Source organism: Rattus norvegicus, chromosome 1 (assembly GCF_021556685.1).
Source record: "Rattus norvegicus strain SHRSP/BbbUtx chromosome 1, alternate assembly SHRSP_T2T, whole genome shotgun sequence".
Classification (NCBI taxonomy): domain Eukaryota; kingdom Metazoa; phylum Chordata; class Mammalia; order Rodentia; family Muridae; genus Rattus; species Rattus norvegicus.
Genome location: NC_141534.1, coordinates 252,906,033 through 252,924,238, shown reverse-complemented (window position 1 = coordinate 252,924,238; position 18,206 = coordinate 252,906,033). Strand labels below are relative to the sequence as shown.

The 18,206-nt window shown below is 45.0% G+C and overlaps 2 protein-coding genes across 8 annotated transcripts in view; both read right to left on the bottom strand.

Moving 5' to 3' along the window:
• The window catches only part of Cc2d2b (coiled-coil and C2 domain containing 2B), a 95,348-nt gene extending 90,291 nt beyond the window's left edge, over positions 1–5,057 (bottom strand). For 3 of the 4 annotated variants that reach the window (XM_087551320.1, NM_001447192.1, NM_001447193.1), the window contains 2 exon segments: positions 4,969–5,040; positions 369–433 (listed from right to left, as the gene is read on the bottom strand). In XM_087551320.1, the coding sequence (XP_087407446.1) occupies positions 369–410 (42 nt within the window). In that variant the 5' untranslated portion in view covers positions 411–433; positions 4,969–5,040. 4 annotated transcript variants of the gene reach the window in all.
• A 9,079-nt stretch (positions 5,058–14,136) lies between these two features.
• Entpd1 (ectonucleoside triphosphate diphosphohydrolase 1) overlaps positions 14,137–18,206 on the bottom strand; it is a 127,509-nt gene continuing 123,439 nt past the window's right edge. For 3 of the 4 annotated variants that reach the window (XM_087587081.1, XM_087587090.1, XM_087587092.1), the window contains exon 10: positions 14,137–17,461. In XM_087587081.1, coding sequence (XP_087443207.1) covers positions 17,255–17,461 — 207 coding nt within the window. In that variant the 3' untranslated portion in view covers positions 14,137–17,254. 4 annotated transcript variants of the gene reach the window in all.

Below are 18,206 nucleotides of genomic sequence, written 5' to 3'. Positions count from 1 at the left end.
CGGAAGGATGATGAAGAAAAACCCTGTCTCAAAAAAGACAACACAAAGACCAAAGACATCTCACACATTGTGTTTATTGTGCTATTCCTGTGAAGAAATGGCCTCCAGCCCATGAACTCATAAGATGAATCCCCATTTCCTGGGAGGAAGCAGGGGGTGCTTCCAATGACCTCTGTAAGCATATTACTCACCAATGTTATCATATCCGAGTTGTTTACTTCCAAACTGCTTAAAAATCAGAATGCATAACAGAAAGCATAAAAGTAACAGGATACAAATGAAGTTTTCAGGAAATCATACATCTTGGTAAAATGCTATAAAAGCTTGTATTTTTTTAAAAAGCCCTCAAGTTTTCATTAATACTTTACCTTTCTAAAAATCTCTTCTCTTCTCTTTGAAAGTTTTTTCATGATGACTCTTTTGTTGTCACTATCTAAAGAAGAATGAGAAACCGCGTTATTAAAACAAGACTGCTGTGACAGGATTAAGAGGCATAGTAGGGGTGGAGAGATGGTTCAACAGTCAAGAACATGGGCTGCTCTTCCAGAGGACCCAGGTTTGATTTCCCAGCACCCACATGGCAGCTCACAACCTTCTCTTAACTCCAGTCCCCAGGCATCTAGTGCCTCCTCCTGGCCTCTCTGGTCAGTGCATGCACATGGTCCACAGACATACCTGTAGGCAAAATACACATACACATTAAAAAAAACAAAAAGAATAGAATTCGAAAAAGATACCAAAAGCAAGATGAAAAATAGTGTCACTTTGCTCTTGCCCTACCTAAGACATCTGACTATACTGTTATAAAAAATACAAAATAAATAATTAATATCTTTAATATTTAATACTTATATGTTCTAAGTGTTTAATAGATATTTTGGTAATTGTCTGATGTAGCAATTTCCTCTGAGCTAAAACCTTCCATCTTGGACAGAAGCTTCTTAGAGCACAGCATGTTTTAAAGGACAGTGAAAGCATGGAAGGTCATTAAGACTCTGGAAGTAAGCAATTATAAAGGTCCAGGAAGTTCCTGAAACTGACCAGTAGCGTTAGGCCCCTCATTTCTGAGCTTATATAAGTGTAAGGACTGCAGACAGGCACTCTCCAACTTGTCTGGCAAGTTGCACAGTATACTACAGCTTTAATGAGATGCCACCCATTCTGGTGGGCTTTTGGTGATGCAGCGTGGAGGCAGACATATATGAGACACTCAGGGGAGAGGGCTGGACAAGTTGTAAAGATACTGAGTAGATTTGGAATAGAAAAGAGTCAAGACTAAGTTAGCTAGATTTTTTTTTTCTTAATTCGTAGATGGGACATTTCAATGATTGACTTAAGGACACTTAAGATTCTCACTGATGATGTGTCAAGATAAAACACAGCAGGAATAAGTTGACAAAAAAAGTCAGTGTTGTGGTAAATAATAAGGCTAGATGCACTATTGCCAGCATTGGCAGGCCACATGGCACCTGCGGGGTAGTTTCATCTCAGTCAGCAAAGCAACTCCACCTGACTTGCTAAGTTCCCAATTTCTATCCCACACTGCCACCAGCTACTCTCTGGGCCCTTACAGCAGCATGACTAGCCTCATCAGCGATAATCTGTCTCTGGCCCCAGCAGGAGCTGCCCTCTTGGGACTCTCTGCTGTGAACTCTGTTCACAGTCCCAGCATCTGCCCCCTGTGGTTATAGTCACAACTCCCAGTAACCCATTAAAATCGAAACTCTATAAACTTGTAATTTAGCAATCAGATTTATATCAGTAAATTCAAACTCCACGAAATGTCCATACAATAAACTCAGAACCAATTGATATTAATATAAACTACCCACCTAAATAACACAAATTTTCCTGTAAAAATCCATCCCTTATGAAATATTCATAGCTACTGTGGCCACTTAAAGCTACACAGATCTGTATCTTCTCTCCTCTCCTCTCCTCTCCTCCCCTCCCCTCCCCTCCTCCTCCTCCTCTTCCTCCTCCTCCTCCTCCTTCTTCTTCTTCTTCCTCTCTCTCTCTCTCTCTCTCTCTCTATCTCCCTCTCTCTCTCTCTCTCTCTCTCTCTCTCTCTCTCTCTCTCTCTCTCTCTCTCTCTCTCTCTCTCTCTGCTCCCACCTTACTTTTTCACTGCGCAATCACAGGCCTTGCCTTATCCTGTGCCTGCTCTCACCTGCATATGGATGTCAATCCACAAGTCAGTTTCTAATTTCCCAATACTTCTCAATCTTCAACACCTTTTAAAATGAACGCAAGCCCAACATGATGGTTCACACCCATAATTCTAACATCAAGCAGCCTGAAGCAGGAAAACCCTAACTGTTCTTTATGAGGAGACCCTGTCTCAAAACGCCAAAAACACACAATAAAATGAACTTCCAATAAATACGTGGTTTCTGGTTCCTCTGCAGATTTTTGCAGATTTTGTTCATAAACCACAGAAAACATCCTCTACATAATAAAACTTCAATGATTTATTAAATAAAACAAAGCAGGCCAACCCTTTCTTTCAGAATATTGTCATTAATTTTTTGCAATGAAAGCTTCTTCTAAAGGCTAAGGAAACCGGGGGTTAACAACTCCTGTACCAGATGCCCTACAAGTCCAATGTCAAAACACAAAAATTAAAGCCAGAGTTCTTGATACACAGCAAGGAGATGGCAAATTTATTAGTAAAAGATTTTACTCTGCCTGCCTAAGTGGCAGGCAAACCCCTGTATGCTGGGAAGGGAGAGACTAATAGTAGCTAATAGTGATTCCAGACATATGCTTCTCCCTTGGTTCTTTAGTTTGTTTTTTTCATGACAGAGTTTCTCAGTTTAGCCCGGGCCATCCTGGAACTCACTCTGTACACCAGGCTGTCCTGGAACTCAGAGAGATATGCCTGCTCTGCCTTTGGAGTTCTGGGGACTAAAAGTGTGTGCCACCATGGCTCTGCTTCTCTGTGGGTTCTTACTGGACCACTTTTAAGATGTACTAATGTCCCTTCTTTCCTGCTCAGAACAAACTTCAGTCCAATGTGGTTGCTGGCTTCATCTTTGACTGAGTGGATCCACTGTCACACAGCTTGACTAGTTATGCTTCTTTTTTAAAATTTAATTTATTTTTTAATTATTCTCTTTACATCCTGATCACTGCCTCCCTCCCCCAATTCTTCCCCCAACCCTCCTACCCTTCTCCTCTGAGTGGATAGGGGTCCCCTGGGTATCCCTCCACTTTGGCACTTCAAGTCTCTGTGAGGCTAGGAGCTTCCTCTCCCACTGAGGCCAGACAAGGCAGCCCAGCTAGAAGAACACATCCCACATACAGGCAATGGAAATCTGCAACTGACCGGGGTGAGGAGGTCGGGGGAGGCATCGCCAGGACAGACAGAGGCCTGGGATAAGGGAGGCACCCAAGAATCAAAGGGGAGGACCTTAGCTATGACTCACAACTTTGCAAATATGGAACTTGATGAGGCCACTTCCTGTAGCCATGCAGGAGCCCCAGTGGAGCCATAGAAACCACCAATCCACCCACAAAACTTTCAACCCAAAATTTATCCCATCTATAAGAAATGCAGGCAAAGGGGGTGAAACAGACTGAGGGAATGACAAACCAAGAGCCAGCCCAACCCATCCCATGGGCAAGCACCAATCCTGACACTGTCAGTGACACTCTGTTATGCTGCAGATAGGTGTGTTTCTTACATCATTCAGAATTTCTTTTATTTGAGTTAGAATGCTGTGCCAAAAAAAAGAGTCCAATAAGAATTAAAACACTGGGCAGAATTTTGTCCAAATAAAAATCCACTAAACACATAGCATTGTCTGCCCTTCAGGAGTAGGTTACAGAAAAAGCAGAATTGGACAAAAAGCTTCCCACCAGCCATATTCTTTAAAAAGCATCATGACCCATGGATATTCCACTACCTGACATATTGAAAAATATTCACATCTTTTACTTAACTGTGATTTCCCCCCCTAAATCAAGAAGTGGGGATCTTGGCTCAGACTCAGCCTCAGCCCAGGAGGATCCAAGGAATACATGGCCTGAAAGGAAACCTTCTGAACTGTACATTGGTATCTTTGGGAAACATCAAAACCAAGTTCCCTGGCTCTCTAGACCGAATGGTAAATCCTGGGCAGCAAAGATTTCACTTCGGTCACTTTGCTCCGTCAAACAACTGCTGCAGGGTTTGAGGAAAGTGTGGTGAATAAAAACCGAAATACGGAAACAGGTGACACAAACTGTCACATGGACTGAAGGTTTGTATCCAACACACCCAAGACGATATAATTATGCTACCTGGAAACTGATCTCAAGGATTATTAGAGTGTACTGATTTACGGGGCAAACATGGACACCAGGTCCAGTAAGCTGGCGGGAGTCCTGTGCTGTTTACAGTCTAGGTCAAAGAACTATCTCTGGGTCTAGACTAGCTTCAATTGGAGAAACCCAGAGGTTCTTCACAGTGGGAAAGCCCTCAGGCCACACTTGCCACACATGGGCAAGACTACTTTATTTTCCCGGGTCATCCCTTTGCTTTGAGTTTTGTAACTTTTCTTAATGGACTGCACACTGTGTTTTAAGCCCAATTCACATTCTGCAGTCTTCTAGTGACGTTCTCCTAGCTCTTGTACCCGCCTTCTGTTGGTACTTACCTTGAAGCTTATATTTCTGCTGATTCTGAGGTGGTGTCCTAATGCTTACCCTAGCAAAGAGTTCAACTCCAGCCCCCACAACCTCCTCCACTCAGGAGATAGTTTTCTGACCCGAACTTAATCCAAATCCCTCCCTGACTTCGAAGCTCTGAGGTGTACACATTTTCAGCCTACTCCTAACCCGGATGGCTGGCTAAGGGTCTACCTGCTCTCTTGCCGCTTCACCCGTTGCCTTGTTATCCCAGCCCCAGGATTTGGCACAGAGGAAGGCTCCATCCTTAGTGTATTCTGGTATTGTCATGGGAACTTTGAGGGACAGGACATTCACCTGACAGATACTGCTTTTCAACGTGCCTAGGAAGTGAAGACAGATCCCGAGCAGCTACTAACGCCTGCAGCCCAGGAGCATGCGCGATGCGAGCGTTCTGCCCTCTGCCCTTCCACTCTCCAGCCACCAGGTTTTGATCCAGCCTCCGTGCACGTGATCGATCGCCTGAGCTGCTCCCTCAAGCCTCCGGACCCCGACCCCCTCGCCCAGTGTGGTCAGCCTCTCGTGCCCCTCCCCTCAGGGTGGGGGTTGGTGGCGGCTTGCGAACCGCACCTGCCACCAAGAAAAGACAGGAGAGCTGGGGCGCAGGGTGTGGGAGCTTTTCATTTCAAGGGACCGGTGTCTGGCCCCATGCAATAGCTGTCAGTGCAAGCGATTTATTTTTTATTTTCGGAGCTTGCAATTCATGTCACAAATTTAATGTCTTTTAAGTCTTGGGCTGGGTGCTGGAGAGAGAGAGTGGTTAAGAGCACCTACAGCTCTTGCAAAGGCCCAAGTTCCCAGCACCCAGTTCGGTGGCCCACAACTGCCTCTAACTCTGGCTCCAAGGTGTCTGATGCCCTCTTCTGGCCTGGGTAACACTTGCACACACACACACACACACACATGCACGCACGCACGCACGCACACACACACACACACGCACGCACACACACACACATCCTCCCACCCCCATGCAAACATAATTAAACATAAAATAAATCTAAGAGAAAGAAAAAGAAGACGTTCTGGGCTGAGGAGATGGCTGAGCACATAGAACACTTAGTGTGATGTCCGTGAAGTTAGGAGCCCCAGAACCCATGTAAAGCCAGGCAAGTGTGGAGGCGGCAGCAGGGACCCCCGGGACAAGCTCAGGGGTTCAGAAGAGAGCAAAGTCTCAGTAAATAAAGAGTAGTGTGATGGAAGAAGACATCCGGTGTCCAGCTGTGGTCTCCACTACACCGTGAGTGTACCGCTCATGGCAGTAGGGGAACACGCACACCAAACAGCGGGATGTCCCGCCCGCACGCCTTTTTGCTCCTTTTTAAATTATAACCTAAACAAAGCTTAATAAAGTTGGGAGTAGGACTCAGCACAGTGGTGTGTGTTTCTTCATTCCAATATGATGTTTTTATGAACTGCTTACTGTGTCCACCCCATTGAACGGTTGGCCCGGAATTCTGAAGACACTTAGGAGGTCTTTAACCAGCATTACACTTGAGAAAAGGGAGGTACAGAAATAAGGCAGCTGCAAAGGTAACTCTCCAGGTTAGGTAGGGACCCTGGGGCACAAGGAAATGAACTCAGAAGTTCCACTTGCCTCATTCTGGAAAAAACAAACAACAACAACAACAACAAACTACTCACTTTTAACTATGTCTAAGCTTCAAAATTATTGGGACAAATTCTCGTTCCAAATAAAATCCTTGCTGTCTAGGGCTCATCTGGTATAGCATTTAAGAGCAATGACAGTAGACTCTTGTCCTTTTGGTTGTGAGCCTAGTCTTTAAGGGTCAAGCAAGCCATCTCTATAGTCCAACTGCAGAGTCATAAAGCAAAATCAAGAATGTTTTCCTTACGTACTGATGTCACTGATTAAATGGGAAATGTCTGCATGTTGTAAGTATCACAGAACACAATGAACTTTAAGAACACTTGACTTCCAGGATTATCAACCAGTGCTATGCATTTTTTAAAAAGTACGCATGGTGTGTGTGTGTGTGTGTGTGTGCATGTGTGTGCATGTGTGCATGTATTGTGTATGTGTAGATGCATGTGTGCATGTGTGTGCGTGTGTGCATGTGTGTGCGTATGTGCAGTGCATGTGTGTGTGCCTGTATATGTGTGTGTGCACGTGCGCATGCATGTACTTCAGTATATTATTGTTATCATTATTATTATTATACCTAACTTGTTAGGTATATGGGTCCAAATACCCAAGACAAGGTAATGTAGGATTCAAGATCTCCTGCCAGAGAGTTTATAGAACAGACATGGAGAAATCCTAAATATTTTCAAGGTTAAAGAGCATTGTCTATAAGAGAGGAGGAAGTAGGAGAAAATATTGACCTTCAGTCAATATTTCAAACTAGTGGTCTAACCTCACAGGCAGAACTGTTTTGATTCAGGATATATATATATATATATATATATATATATATATATATATATATATATATATATGTATATACACACACACACACACACATATTTAACTGCTCTAGCTAAAGATAAGATTTCATATGAAAATTTGAATCTCTTGACAAAGATTTAGACAAACAACATCTTCGCAGGCAGGCAGGGCAGTCAAGCAGGCAGGCAGTGCAGGCAGTGCAGGCAGGCAGGCAATCATCCAAGGCAGCAATTGTTACTGGTAAGGGGTCTACAGTGTCTTCTGTGCACAGAGAAAGCCTTTCCGGTTCTCCACAAGCAAAGCTGCCCTCTCGAGCTCTCCAGCACCGAGTCTCAGCTTCAATTGCCTTTTCAAAGTCTTCTCTATCTTAGTCACCTTTTACTTGGGGTGACAATCTGCCTGAGCCTTTGAGTCTAAAGCAGCAGCTACAAAAGTTAAGTGAAGACTCCTGCAGTCTTCCCTCAGGAGGCTATAGTGGGAAGGTCCTGAGTTCCAGGTCAGCCTGGGTTAGCTACACAGGGGGACCTTTTCCTACTCCCAGTTAGAACAACAGCAATGATGTCCTTAAATAAGGAGAAGTGCCATTTCACAAGTACAAGTTACCTGCTGGGTTCAAGCAAATTGTGCTTCGGACTGTCTGGTGAAAAAGCTAACCCTCCATCACTTCAGGTGTAGACGATGTGTCTACCTCACGCCTCCCTGGGATCCCTATTCGGTCAGGTCTGAACAGTGTGGAAGGCTAGGTAACCATGATGCTTTCTGTCCTCCTTTCTTTCTGGGATGATGCGGAACATAGCAGTGACGTGTGGATGTACATTGTAAGCTGCAGCCAGAGAAGGGGTAATACGTTACGACAGCACGTACTCATACGGAATATAGATTTATTTCTTCCTCCCAAAGGGCCTCTCTTTAAAGTCTAAAAAGGAAAAGAATCACATCATCACAAACACCTCAATTGAGAAAGAACAGAAAACAAAACAACAACAACAACCGCAACAGGTACCAATTACATTTTAGTGAGCATTTCGACCTCTTCTGGGAAGCTGGAAAATGATGGTGTAGAATAAAAGGACATAATGGGGGGTGAGAAATGACCTTCCCTAAGCCCTGCACTTAACGAACTCTATTGAAGTTATCAGATATGAATTATTATAACATCTTGGAGGGGGGCTGAGCAATGGTCTCCCTTCACTTTGCAAAAATAGAAATTAATTTTCCATGACTTTGTAACATTTGTGGAATAACCTTCAGACACTCCTAATGTACTTGATTACTTCAGAAGAGTCTATAAGTTTGCTGCCAAATTAATTTTCCATCATAGAGCAATTCTTGGCAATCCAAGTGGGTAGCAATGAGCATCAGGTAATCATCTTGTTGCTCTGATAAAATTGCCCCAACAGAAGCAACCGTAGGGAGAAAAGCTCAGTGAAAGGTGGAGTCAGTCCTTCTTGGCAGGAAGCCACCAGTGGGAGCTGGAGGGCTGGTCACATTGTAACCACAGTCAGGAAGCTGAGAGAGATGAGTGCCCAGTACTGATGTTCACCTCTCTTCTTTTTGTTTAGCCCAGTACTGCCATCCATAGGATGGCATGCCACTGACACTCAGTGCTGATCTACCCAGTTTAATTAACCCTATAGAAAACAATGCCCAGAGGTTAGCCTCATTTAGATAACCCCTCACTAGCTTGTCTCCTAGGGAATTCAAGACCCTGTTGGGTTGACAGCTAATATTGACTACGAGGTACTAGATCTGTTCCGACAGTGTCACCACAGTAGGATGATGTCATTATGCAGGTGAAGGCAGGTACAAGGCAGAACAAGGCCTGTCTTTGCATGAGAAGGAAGGATGGGCAGAGGAAAAGTTTTAGAGAGGGGGAGGGGACTGGAGCAGAGGAGGAGAGCAGCTGAGAGAACATGGAGGCGGATGTTAAGATTCCCCTCTGCACACTTACAGGTTGTTATGAGTATTCTTAAGGAATGGATGTGTACAGGGCTTTGTGGTCTAGGTGGGCAATTATATCTTATCAATCGGATCAGAGGTTATTGTGTTGTGTGTTCTTTCATGTGGCAATTTAATTTAGTTTAAGAGAGTTGTAGTGGCAGATCACTGGGCCTACCACAGAATTGGGATGTGTGTGTCTGGCATGGTGGCAGCCTGCCTTGGGAACTGTTGCCAGGCTCAGAGAGAAGCCATCGGCAGTGTGATATGGTATGGAGCAGAGCAGGTGAGAGGCTTTGCTGACTGAGGTGAAGATGTCTACCAGATATCTTGGGGCACCACGGTGCTGGACATAGTGCAGGGTAAAAGACAGCATTTTTGTTATTATTTAATTTCACAGCAACATACCACATGGAAGATTTGTCCCCTCTTTACATTATATCATGTCCAGCACAGCCAGCATTGCCAAGCCTCTGCAGGCCTGTCCTGGCCCCCTGTCCATCTGTCCACTTCTTAAAGCTTCTCTGTTCCAGAGCCAGAGTTTTGCAATGACAGGGACAGCTGAGGCACACAGGGTGATGTCACAGCAAAGATCTCACTTCCTGTAACAAAGTAGAATGCACTTATGGGTCCTTAGCAAAGCTGGGGCCTCTTCCTCAACTCTAAATAGTCAAAACTTATTTATAGAGTCCTCCATTTTTTTCAGTCATCTTGTATGAGCCTGTTTCTCAGCTTTGATTTTACTGTCTGAATATACATATGATGCTAAAAGAATAGAAACAGTCTTAATTCTTTCATTCTGACAGTTACATCTGAGTTTTCTTATAATTATTTTCCTTTTTAAACAGGGGCCCTTTTTTGTTTAAGCTTGGCGGAATCCCTTCCTGCCTCTGGCTTCTGTACCCTCCCAGATGAGCAACTCCTACGTGGCCTCATCTCCACACTTCTGCCCCTGTCTTGCTTTCTGTTCGACCTCTTGAATACCTTTCTCTCACAGGACACTCCTTGCAGATTTTGGGGCCTGACTTTTGCTTAAGGACACACTTCCCTAGTGCCCCTTAGCCCCCGGAGTCCCTACATGAGAGCCACGCCCACCAATGGTGCCTGGAAGCAACATCCGTATTTTCTGTCTCTGCTCGACTATTCCCAGGCCCTCCTAAAACACAGGTGCCTGTCCCTGTGTCTTTTTTGTTTGTTTTGTTTTTGGACAAGCTGCCACTGTGTACCCTAGGTTGGCTACGAAGCTTTGACACTCCTGCCTCAGCCACCGGAATGCTGGTGTCACAGGTACACCTCCGTGCCAAGTTTCCTATGCGTCTTACCTCTCCTCTGCTCAACATTGCCATTTATGGGTCTCCTGGTCAGTCTTTAGCACCAAACTGAGTCCCCTACACGTTTCCCTTAACTGCAGGATCCTGCGGTTGGAGGGGATTAAAATAGTCACTTACATGCACTAGTCCTGAAGCCTGAGTTCCCCTAATTGCTATGGCTAAAACTCTAATACTCTCTTCTCATCTTTGTTTCTTTGGTCTTTGCCTCTTAAAACTTTACTTAATTCTGTAAGCGTATTTTTCCTTGCCGGTACTTGGTCTGTGCATCACTTGAGTGTGCTTGGTGCCCTCAGAGGTCAGAAGAGAGCCTTGGATCCCTTAGAACGGGAGTCATGGGTGGCTGCGAGTGACCGGGTGAGTTCCCAGAAACTGAATCTAGATCCTCTGCAAGAACAAGTGCTCTTAAAAAGTGTGTATGTGTTTATCTGCATAAACATGTGTGCAACACGTACGTACGGTATCCATAGAGGTCAGAAGAGAGTGTTGGATCACCAAAATTCATGATCTTGTAAGCCACCCTGTGGGTGCTGGAATCGAACCTGGGTCCTGTCGCAAGCACAGCCAGTGCTCTTAACGGCTAGCCCCTCTGTCCCTTTTTATTTTAATCTCTGACCCCACCAAACCCATGGCCCTGACTACCGTTTGCCACCCTCCGTGTCCGCTGGACTGAATGTCTTCCTTCTGTGTCATTCTTCTTGGTTCTGTTACCGGGAGTGAAGCTCTTGGCCACTCCAAAGGCTCTTCCCTTTGTTTCTTGTTTCTCCCCTTTTTGTCCACCAGGTTCCTTACTCCCCTTCAGTCCAGCCACTTGCTTTTTCCTCTTACTGGAAGGCAACTAAGTTTAAAAATTTTTAAATGTGTGTGTATATGCACGTGTCAGGTGCCTTGGAACTGGAGTTAGAGCCTGATGTGGGTGTGGGGAACTAACCCCAGTCTTCTGTGAGAGTAGCAGGTGCCCTTAACTGCTGGGCTATCATTCCAGGCCCATGAAAAAGTCACTAAGTCATCTGTTTTTGTTGTTGTTTGCTTGCTTGTTTTTTAAAAGCACACAAGCAGTTGTTACCGAGTGCACACGGCGTGGCCCCCGATGCAGCCACTGTTTCCGCTCCTGCCCATAGCTGGTGTTTTAATCCTGTCATTTCCCAAGCCTACCCCACAGTCGGCCTTGGAGGTTCAGCAGCTGCCTTTGCTTTTGAGAGCAATGGAGATTCAGACACGGATGTTGACCACCAGGCCACCAGGACAGACAGCTGTCTCTCCTGCTCTAAGAGAATGCGTATGCTGGTCCCATCCATAGCTGCTGTCCTGGGTCCCGTCCATCCTGTCCCTTCTGGGGCCTCGTGTTGTTACTGAAGTCTTAATTACTGTTCACCCCTGCCTCATCTCACAGCACCAGCTCTGTCTCCCACAACAAAATAATTCTCAGATTTCTTTCATTACATCCAAACTTGTAGGAAAAAAGTAATCTTTTTGCTCTCCTAACCTGTTACTGTCCCAGCCACAATATCTGACCTCCATCATTAGTATGTCCCCAGGACTTCCTTCTTATTATATCTATGTGTTTGTGTGTTTATTTATTGTGTGGGTGTACACATGCCATGGTGCGCACGTGCAGGTCAGAGAACAACGTATGGGAATTGGTTCTCTTTCCACCAAGTGGGCCCCAGGGATGGCACTAAGGTCGTAATGGTTAGTGACAACCGCCCTCAGCAATGGCTAGTGGCAATGGCCCTTAGCTGCTGAACCATCTTGTGAACTCAAGCACTTTCTGATTGTCAGTGCCAGTGTTTCTTGGGTCTCTGATCTGATCTTGGCTCAGAAGACCACTTCTAAGTCTTGTTCAACCTTTCCCGTTTGCTTCTGTGTTTCCTCTAATAAATGTCTCTCCTTCCCTCACCTCTTAAATCCCTTTACACTTTCAGTGTCACTCTGGGCTTTTTCTCCAGTACATTTTAATCCTCAAAAAAAAAAATTGTTTACAACCTTTTGCCTGCAGGTATGTCTTTCATTAAATATGTGCCTGGTGCTTGCAGAGGCCAGGAGGGGTTATTGGGTCCCCTGGAACTGGAGTTATGAGCTTCTATATGGGTGCGGAGAATTAAACCAGGTCCTCTGGATGAACTATCAAGTGTTCTTAACCTCTGAGCACCAATTCTGACCCTCTCCAGAAGTGGCCTTCTTTTTCACTGTCTTACTCCTTTGAGACACGGTTTCTCCCTGTAGAAAGCCAGTCAACACTTGGGTGGCTATGGAAGAGGAGTACACTTAAATGACACTTGAGCTAGTCCACTATGTGTCATTTGGTAGACAGTGCTTATCCAAAAGCCAAGAAGAGAGCCTTTATGGGATGATAAAGAGGTCAGCGTCTCTGAAAGGAGCAGTATGGTCTCTCGACAACCGTTTTGACATCTTTTGAAATGTAGAAACTTGAGTCTCACTCTAGATATACTGAATTTTTTTTTTTTTTTTAATTTTTTGAGACAGGGTCTTACTATGTAGGCCCTGTTTGCCCTAGGACTATGTAGGCCAAGCTGTCATCAAATCCGAGCATGACCTGCCTCTGTCTGGTGGTTGCTGGGATCGAAGGGGTACACCACCATGTCTGGCCTTATAATTAAGGGGTTTTGATTTCGGTGTGATCTCAGGTGGTTTGCATAGGATTAAATGTTGGTAAGTGTGGCCTCTCAGGTTCATTTCCAGCTTTGCAGTTCCACTTAGACATCCACCGTCAAGTGCTGCATGGTGAACTACACAGGTACTCAATGTATATTCCAAGTAGGAAGTTCTCCATGTGTCTGGAAGAACTGAACAGGCTTCACTGCTCAGTCAGCTGAGCGGTGGAGAAATGTAGTCAAAAGAGAACTCCAGGAAGGAAGCTTTATCGGTGGCCTGGCAGTTGGAAGGCAGGTTGGCTAGAATTACTTCTTCCAGTTCCACTAAAATATCTCTGGGCCCTGCTTTTCGAAAGACAAAAATAGAACAGGTCATATATTTTGTCCCAAGGAGCATGGTCTGGACAGAAGGGTTTGAGTTTTCCAATGAAACTTCAGGGAGCTGTGGTAGCCCTGGAAGTGGGCTTGAAGACGAGAAGACAGTAGGAAGAACATCCAGTGGAGCCTTGAAGGTAAGGTGGAGGCAAAGGTAGCTGAATCTGAACCAGTCTCCCTGGACAGGACGCAAGGAACACCAGGGGCTGGACTGGGATGTGTGCCTGGAGAGGGCTAAGAGCGAGGGACTGAGCCTCCGATGCTGCTGGGGACTCCTGACCTTCCTTGTAGGCACCAGGAAGCCATCTTTGACATCAATCAGGGATAATGTGACTAAGGTTGCTTTTTAAAATTTAAATTTAAACTTTTTATTCTTGAGATATTCATACATGAGTACTGTACTTATATAATTTCTACTTTTTATTTTTATTTTTTTTAAAGCAGGGTTTCTCTACATAGCTCTGGCTGTCCTAGAACTCACTACGTAGATCACACTGGCCTCAAACTCATAGAGATCTACCCGATTCCGCTTCCCCAATGCTGGGATCAAAGGCATATGCCACCAGGCACAGCCGTTTCTACTTTTTAAAAAGGTTTGTGGATGGAGAGGTGGCTTGGTGGTTATTAGCACTGGCTGTTCTTCTAGACGACCCTGATTGGATTTGTGGCACCAACATAGTGGCTAAAAACCACCTCCAACACCACATTATGGAATCCGATGCCTTTTTCTGACCTTGGGCATTATGTGCATGTGGTACATCAATATAATCTGCAGACAAAATACTGATACACATAAAACTTGTTTTAAAAAAGTTTTAAAGACGATCATTGATTTTTATTGACATTCAAATTTACATTTTGCAAAACGCAAATATGAAGACATATCTTGGAAACCAGGCGGAATCTTAGGAAGCTCACCTCACCTGTCTTGGCCCCGTTGTCACTTAAAGGTAGCAAAGCTGTAGATAGGGTCCTCGTGAAATGCTCTGCTGGGACCTCAGCAGCCTTTCTAGGGGTAACATTCATGTCTGTGTGTAATGAGAGAACAGTAGGGGTGCTACAGTCTACCTAGCCTACTTGTGTAATGTTCCCCAGGAAAAGGGCACCGAGAGCTTACCTCTTACCTACCTTGGAAACCTCAGAACATGCCAGTTTTCCAAACCTGCCAAAATGCCAACATGCCAACATGTAGCCGGTGTTGGAAATGTGGCTAGTCTTCACACAACAGATTTTGGAAGCTTGATCGGTTATTGAAATGAGAGTATTCTGAATTTAGTCTCTTTTTAAGGTCTGCTTGTTTCCCACTGTGGAGTAGACCACCTGTTTCCCATAGGGCTCTTGGCTAACAGAACACTAAAATGAAATGTACTTTTGAGACTTCCGTTTATATCACGTTACATTTCTTACTCGTTTATTTAGATGAATTGAAACATTTCTCTCTCTTACACATCCATGTGCATACACAAAGTTTCATTTTTATATGCAAATGAAGCCACTTCTGCTGATTGGTTGCCTGATCGGGTTCGTAGAAAAAAAATCACCAACTTTTGAAGGAACAAGGCTAGCAGAACCTGATTCTGAGTCCTGAGTGAAAGTCTAGAGATAAGTAATAATTAACTATAACCAGTGGGCAACCCAACATTGAAATATTGGTAGTGACTCATTTTATTTGGCCTGCCCCATCCAGAGGACCCAAAGATGACCCCGGGATTAACCTTCAGTCTAATGGAATTGAGATTAGGTGGCACCTAATTGTCTCCATTGAGTTGGATGTTGTGCTTGGTTGGTTGGTTAAAAACTTGGGCAACAAGATAAATATGTAATTAAAAATATTTTTGTTCTCTGAAGAAACTTGTAATTTTGAATTCCAGCATATTGGCAGCAGTGGTGGTGGAAGGGTGTTTAGAAAAGAAAAAAAAATGGCCAGATGTGGTGGTGACACCTTTAATCCTCAGCACAGGGCAGAGGCCGGTGGATCTCTGTGAGTTTGAGGCCAGCCTGGTCTATATAGTGAGTTCCAGGACGGCCAGAGCTTCACAGGGAAACCCTGTCTTGAAAAGAACAATAACAAAAATCAAAAACAAAAGAAAAAGAAGACTCGAGGCAGATGTGAGTTTGAATGCAGCTCTGCCACGGGCACTGGGGGCGGTAAGGACCACCTTCTTCAGAAGACTTCTGTGACAACAGAAGGAGAAGACACCATGCGCCTAAGCACGGAGAGCATGACCACAGATGCTCAGTCAATGGCAGCCCCAGCGATTTCGACAGCGTGTCCAGCTGTGAATAGCAGAAGAGACATAAAACGGAAAAATGGCTCGACTGCCCACGAGATTCAGGACACTTAGCTTTAGCTTGCTGGAAACTCTCCTCTCTAAGTAGTCAGTCTCCAGATCAGAGACAGAGAGACAGTTTGAGTTGAGGCAAGAATACAATAGTGCTCGATTCTGCCAGACAGTTACTTCTTGAGTCAATACTCACAAGGTCTCTTTAAATTCCCATAGCATACATCCACAGTCACTTATTCACTACCCACAAAACACTCCATCAAATGGGGAAATAAGGTGTGCACTTTCTTAACTCCTGAGGAGAAGCAGCAACACCTGATGTATAAATACAAACACAGAGCAAAAGCCTGCCTCCCCTCACTAAACAAAGTCTCGGGACCATAAGATGTGGCATGGCTTTCAAACCCCGTGAGCAATCTCTGTGTTGCAGAGTCTATTTGGACATCGGTGGACAGGTTTGTGGTTTGAGACAACCAGTGTATGTCTTGTCCCCAGCCAACTTCTTGGCTATAGAATGTTAAGTAACAGTGGAATAGAGGCTGAGAGGTTAACTTGACCTCTTAACTCAGCGGTTAAGAGCAGAGGGCCCCAGGTTGATTTCCAGCCCCCACAACTGGCCAGCTCACATCTGGTTGCTTAAAACACTAGCTCTGAAGGACTGATGCCGCCTTCTGGCCACCATGTTCCCTGTACTCATGTGCACAGACCCACACATACACACATAACTGAAGGCAAAATAGTGACTGCTGTATAACATTGTAAATGTACTAAATTCTATTCAGTGGTGCTGGGCTGAATGTAAATGTGGCGAGATTTATATTATATGTATTTTAACATTAAAAACCCCACAAAACTCTAAAAGATGCATTAGAGGATATATTTTCCCAGTCCTGGGTGGTAGCCGTGGCTTTCTTCCTAGTTGTGTATACTATCGTCACAATCTATCCCCTGAATGCCAATGTGCGCATCTGCTCTTCAAAGATCTCTGGCCTTCGTGTTCTACATGGTAGCATTTTGGCATCACGCAGGAACGGGCAATTGCTTGCTTCCGTTCTTATTTTCAGTGGATGGAGAGCCACATTAGCTGCACGTATGCGCCTCTGCGAAGACTCTTACGTTAGCACATACTCATCTGCTTCAGAAAATCCTCCTATGCAGAGGGCAGGCTTGGATGGGTATGTGTCTCCTCTCTCCGAAGGCACTGCATGGCTTTATTAGGAGACCTGGGGAGGAGGGGGTGTCCCACAGCTATGGCTGAGACGGTTTCTGAGTTTCGCCTTTCAGCCAGCTCAGCTTGGGCAGGGTGACACTCAGAACTCTTAGTTCTTGGAGACAAAGTTGACATTGTTCTTTTATGAAGCACAGATCATGAAAGTTGTGATCCCAAGCGCAGGGGACAAAGAAGAAAGAGGGTTAACTGGAGAAGGCAAGAGAGGCTCACCAGGAAGTCCTCGAGGAAGAGGGTGTTGAGTGTCCCCAAGGAAAGGCCTCAGGAAGCTTCAGAAGCTTCACGCTGGCCTAGACTGTCCCAGGTGAGCAGGGAAGGGTGACTCAGGCCCCCCTTGCAGGGAGGAATCCACTCCCTGGGCAGGCTGTTTTCTCTCTCCAGCCAGCAAGTTTCAACTGCTCCTGCTATACTGCCTCTTTCCAGAAATACGAAGGCTTGCTAAAGATGAACAGCCCTGTGATGACCATGGCGACCAAGACCAGGGAGAAGAGAACCATGAGGCTGATGTAGGTGGAGTGAGGGAGAGGCGGGGATAATGGCTGTTCAGCTGGGATCATGTTGGTCAAGTTCAGCATGTAGCCCAAAGTCCACCCTGCGTTGCTGTCTTTGATCTGTAAACGGAAGGGGAAAATATTGTTGTTCATGACCCAAAATGATAATTTGCAGCATTCATATAACCCCACTCACATAACACTGAGTAACCAATAAGAAGAGAACACTTTGTATAGCTCACACACTAGATAACTGTATATGCTACGTTGGGAATGTGGGGGGGAATCAAAGTAAATGATTAAAAGAGAGGTTTGGGGGGCTGGAGAGATGGCTCGGGGGTTAAGAGCACTGACTGCTCTTCCAGAGGTCATGAGTTCAATTCCCAGCAACCACATAGTGGCTCACAACCATCTGTAATGGGATCTGATGCTCTTTTCTGGTGTGTCTGAAGACAGCTACAGTGTACTCATATACAATAAATAAATAAATCTTAAAAAAAAAAAGAGCAGTTAGAGCCTTGCTGTTATAGTCTAGAATGTCAGAAAGGTTGGTGACCGGCCATCCAGATCACCCAGCTGGAAATACTTGATTCAAACAGACCACAGGAGGTCAGGACACTTTCTAGTTCATGAGTTGAGGGGTTCAGTGAGAGGCAACGGGAAGTAGGTAAAAAGATGAAGGAACAATGATCGGCTCTAGTCTTTTACATCCTTCCCAGGCCAGAGAAGCCACATAGAACCAGGGCTTCATGAGGGAAAGTTTGGAAAGCTAATTCTAGCAAATCACCTTTATAAAGTTGGACGGTTATGCACCTCTCTGGGAAAGAATCCCTATTAAATTATAAAGCAACCTCTGACCCTCTCA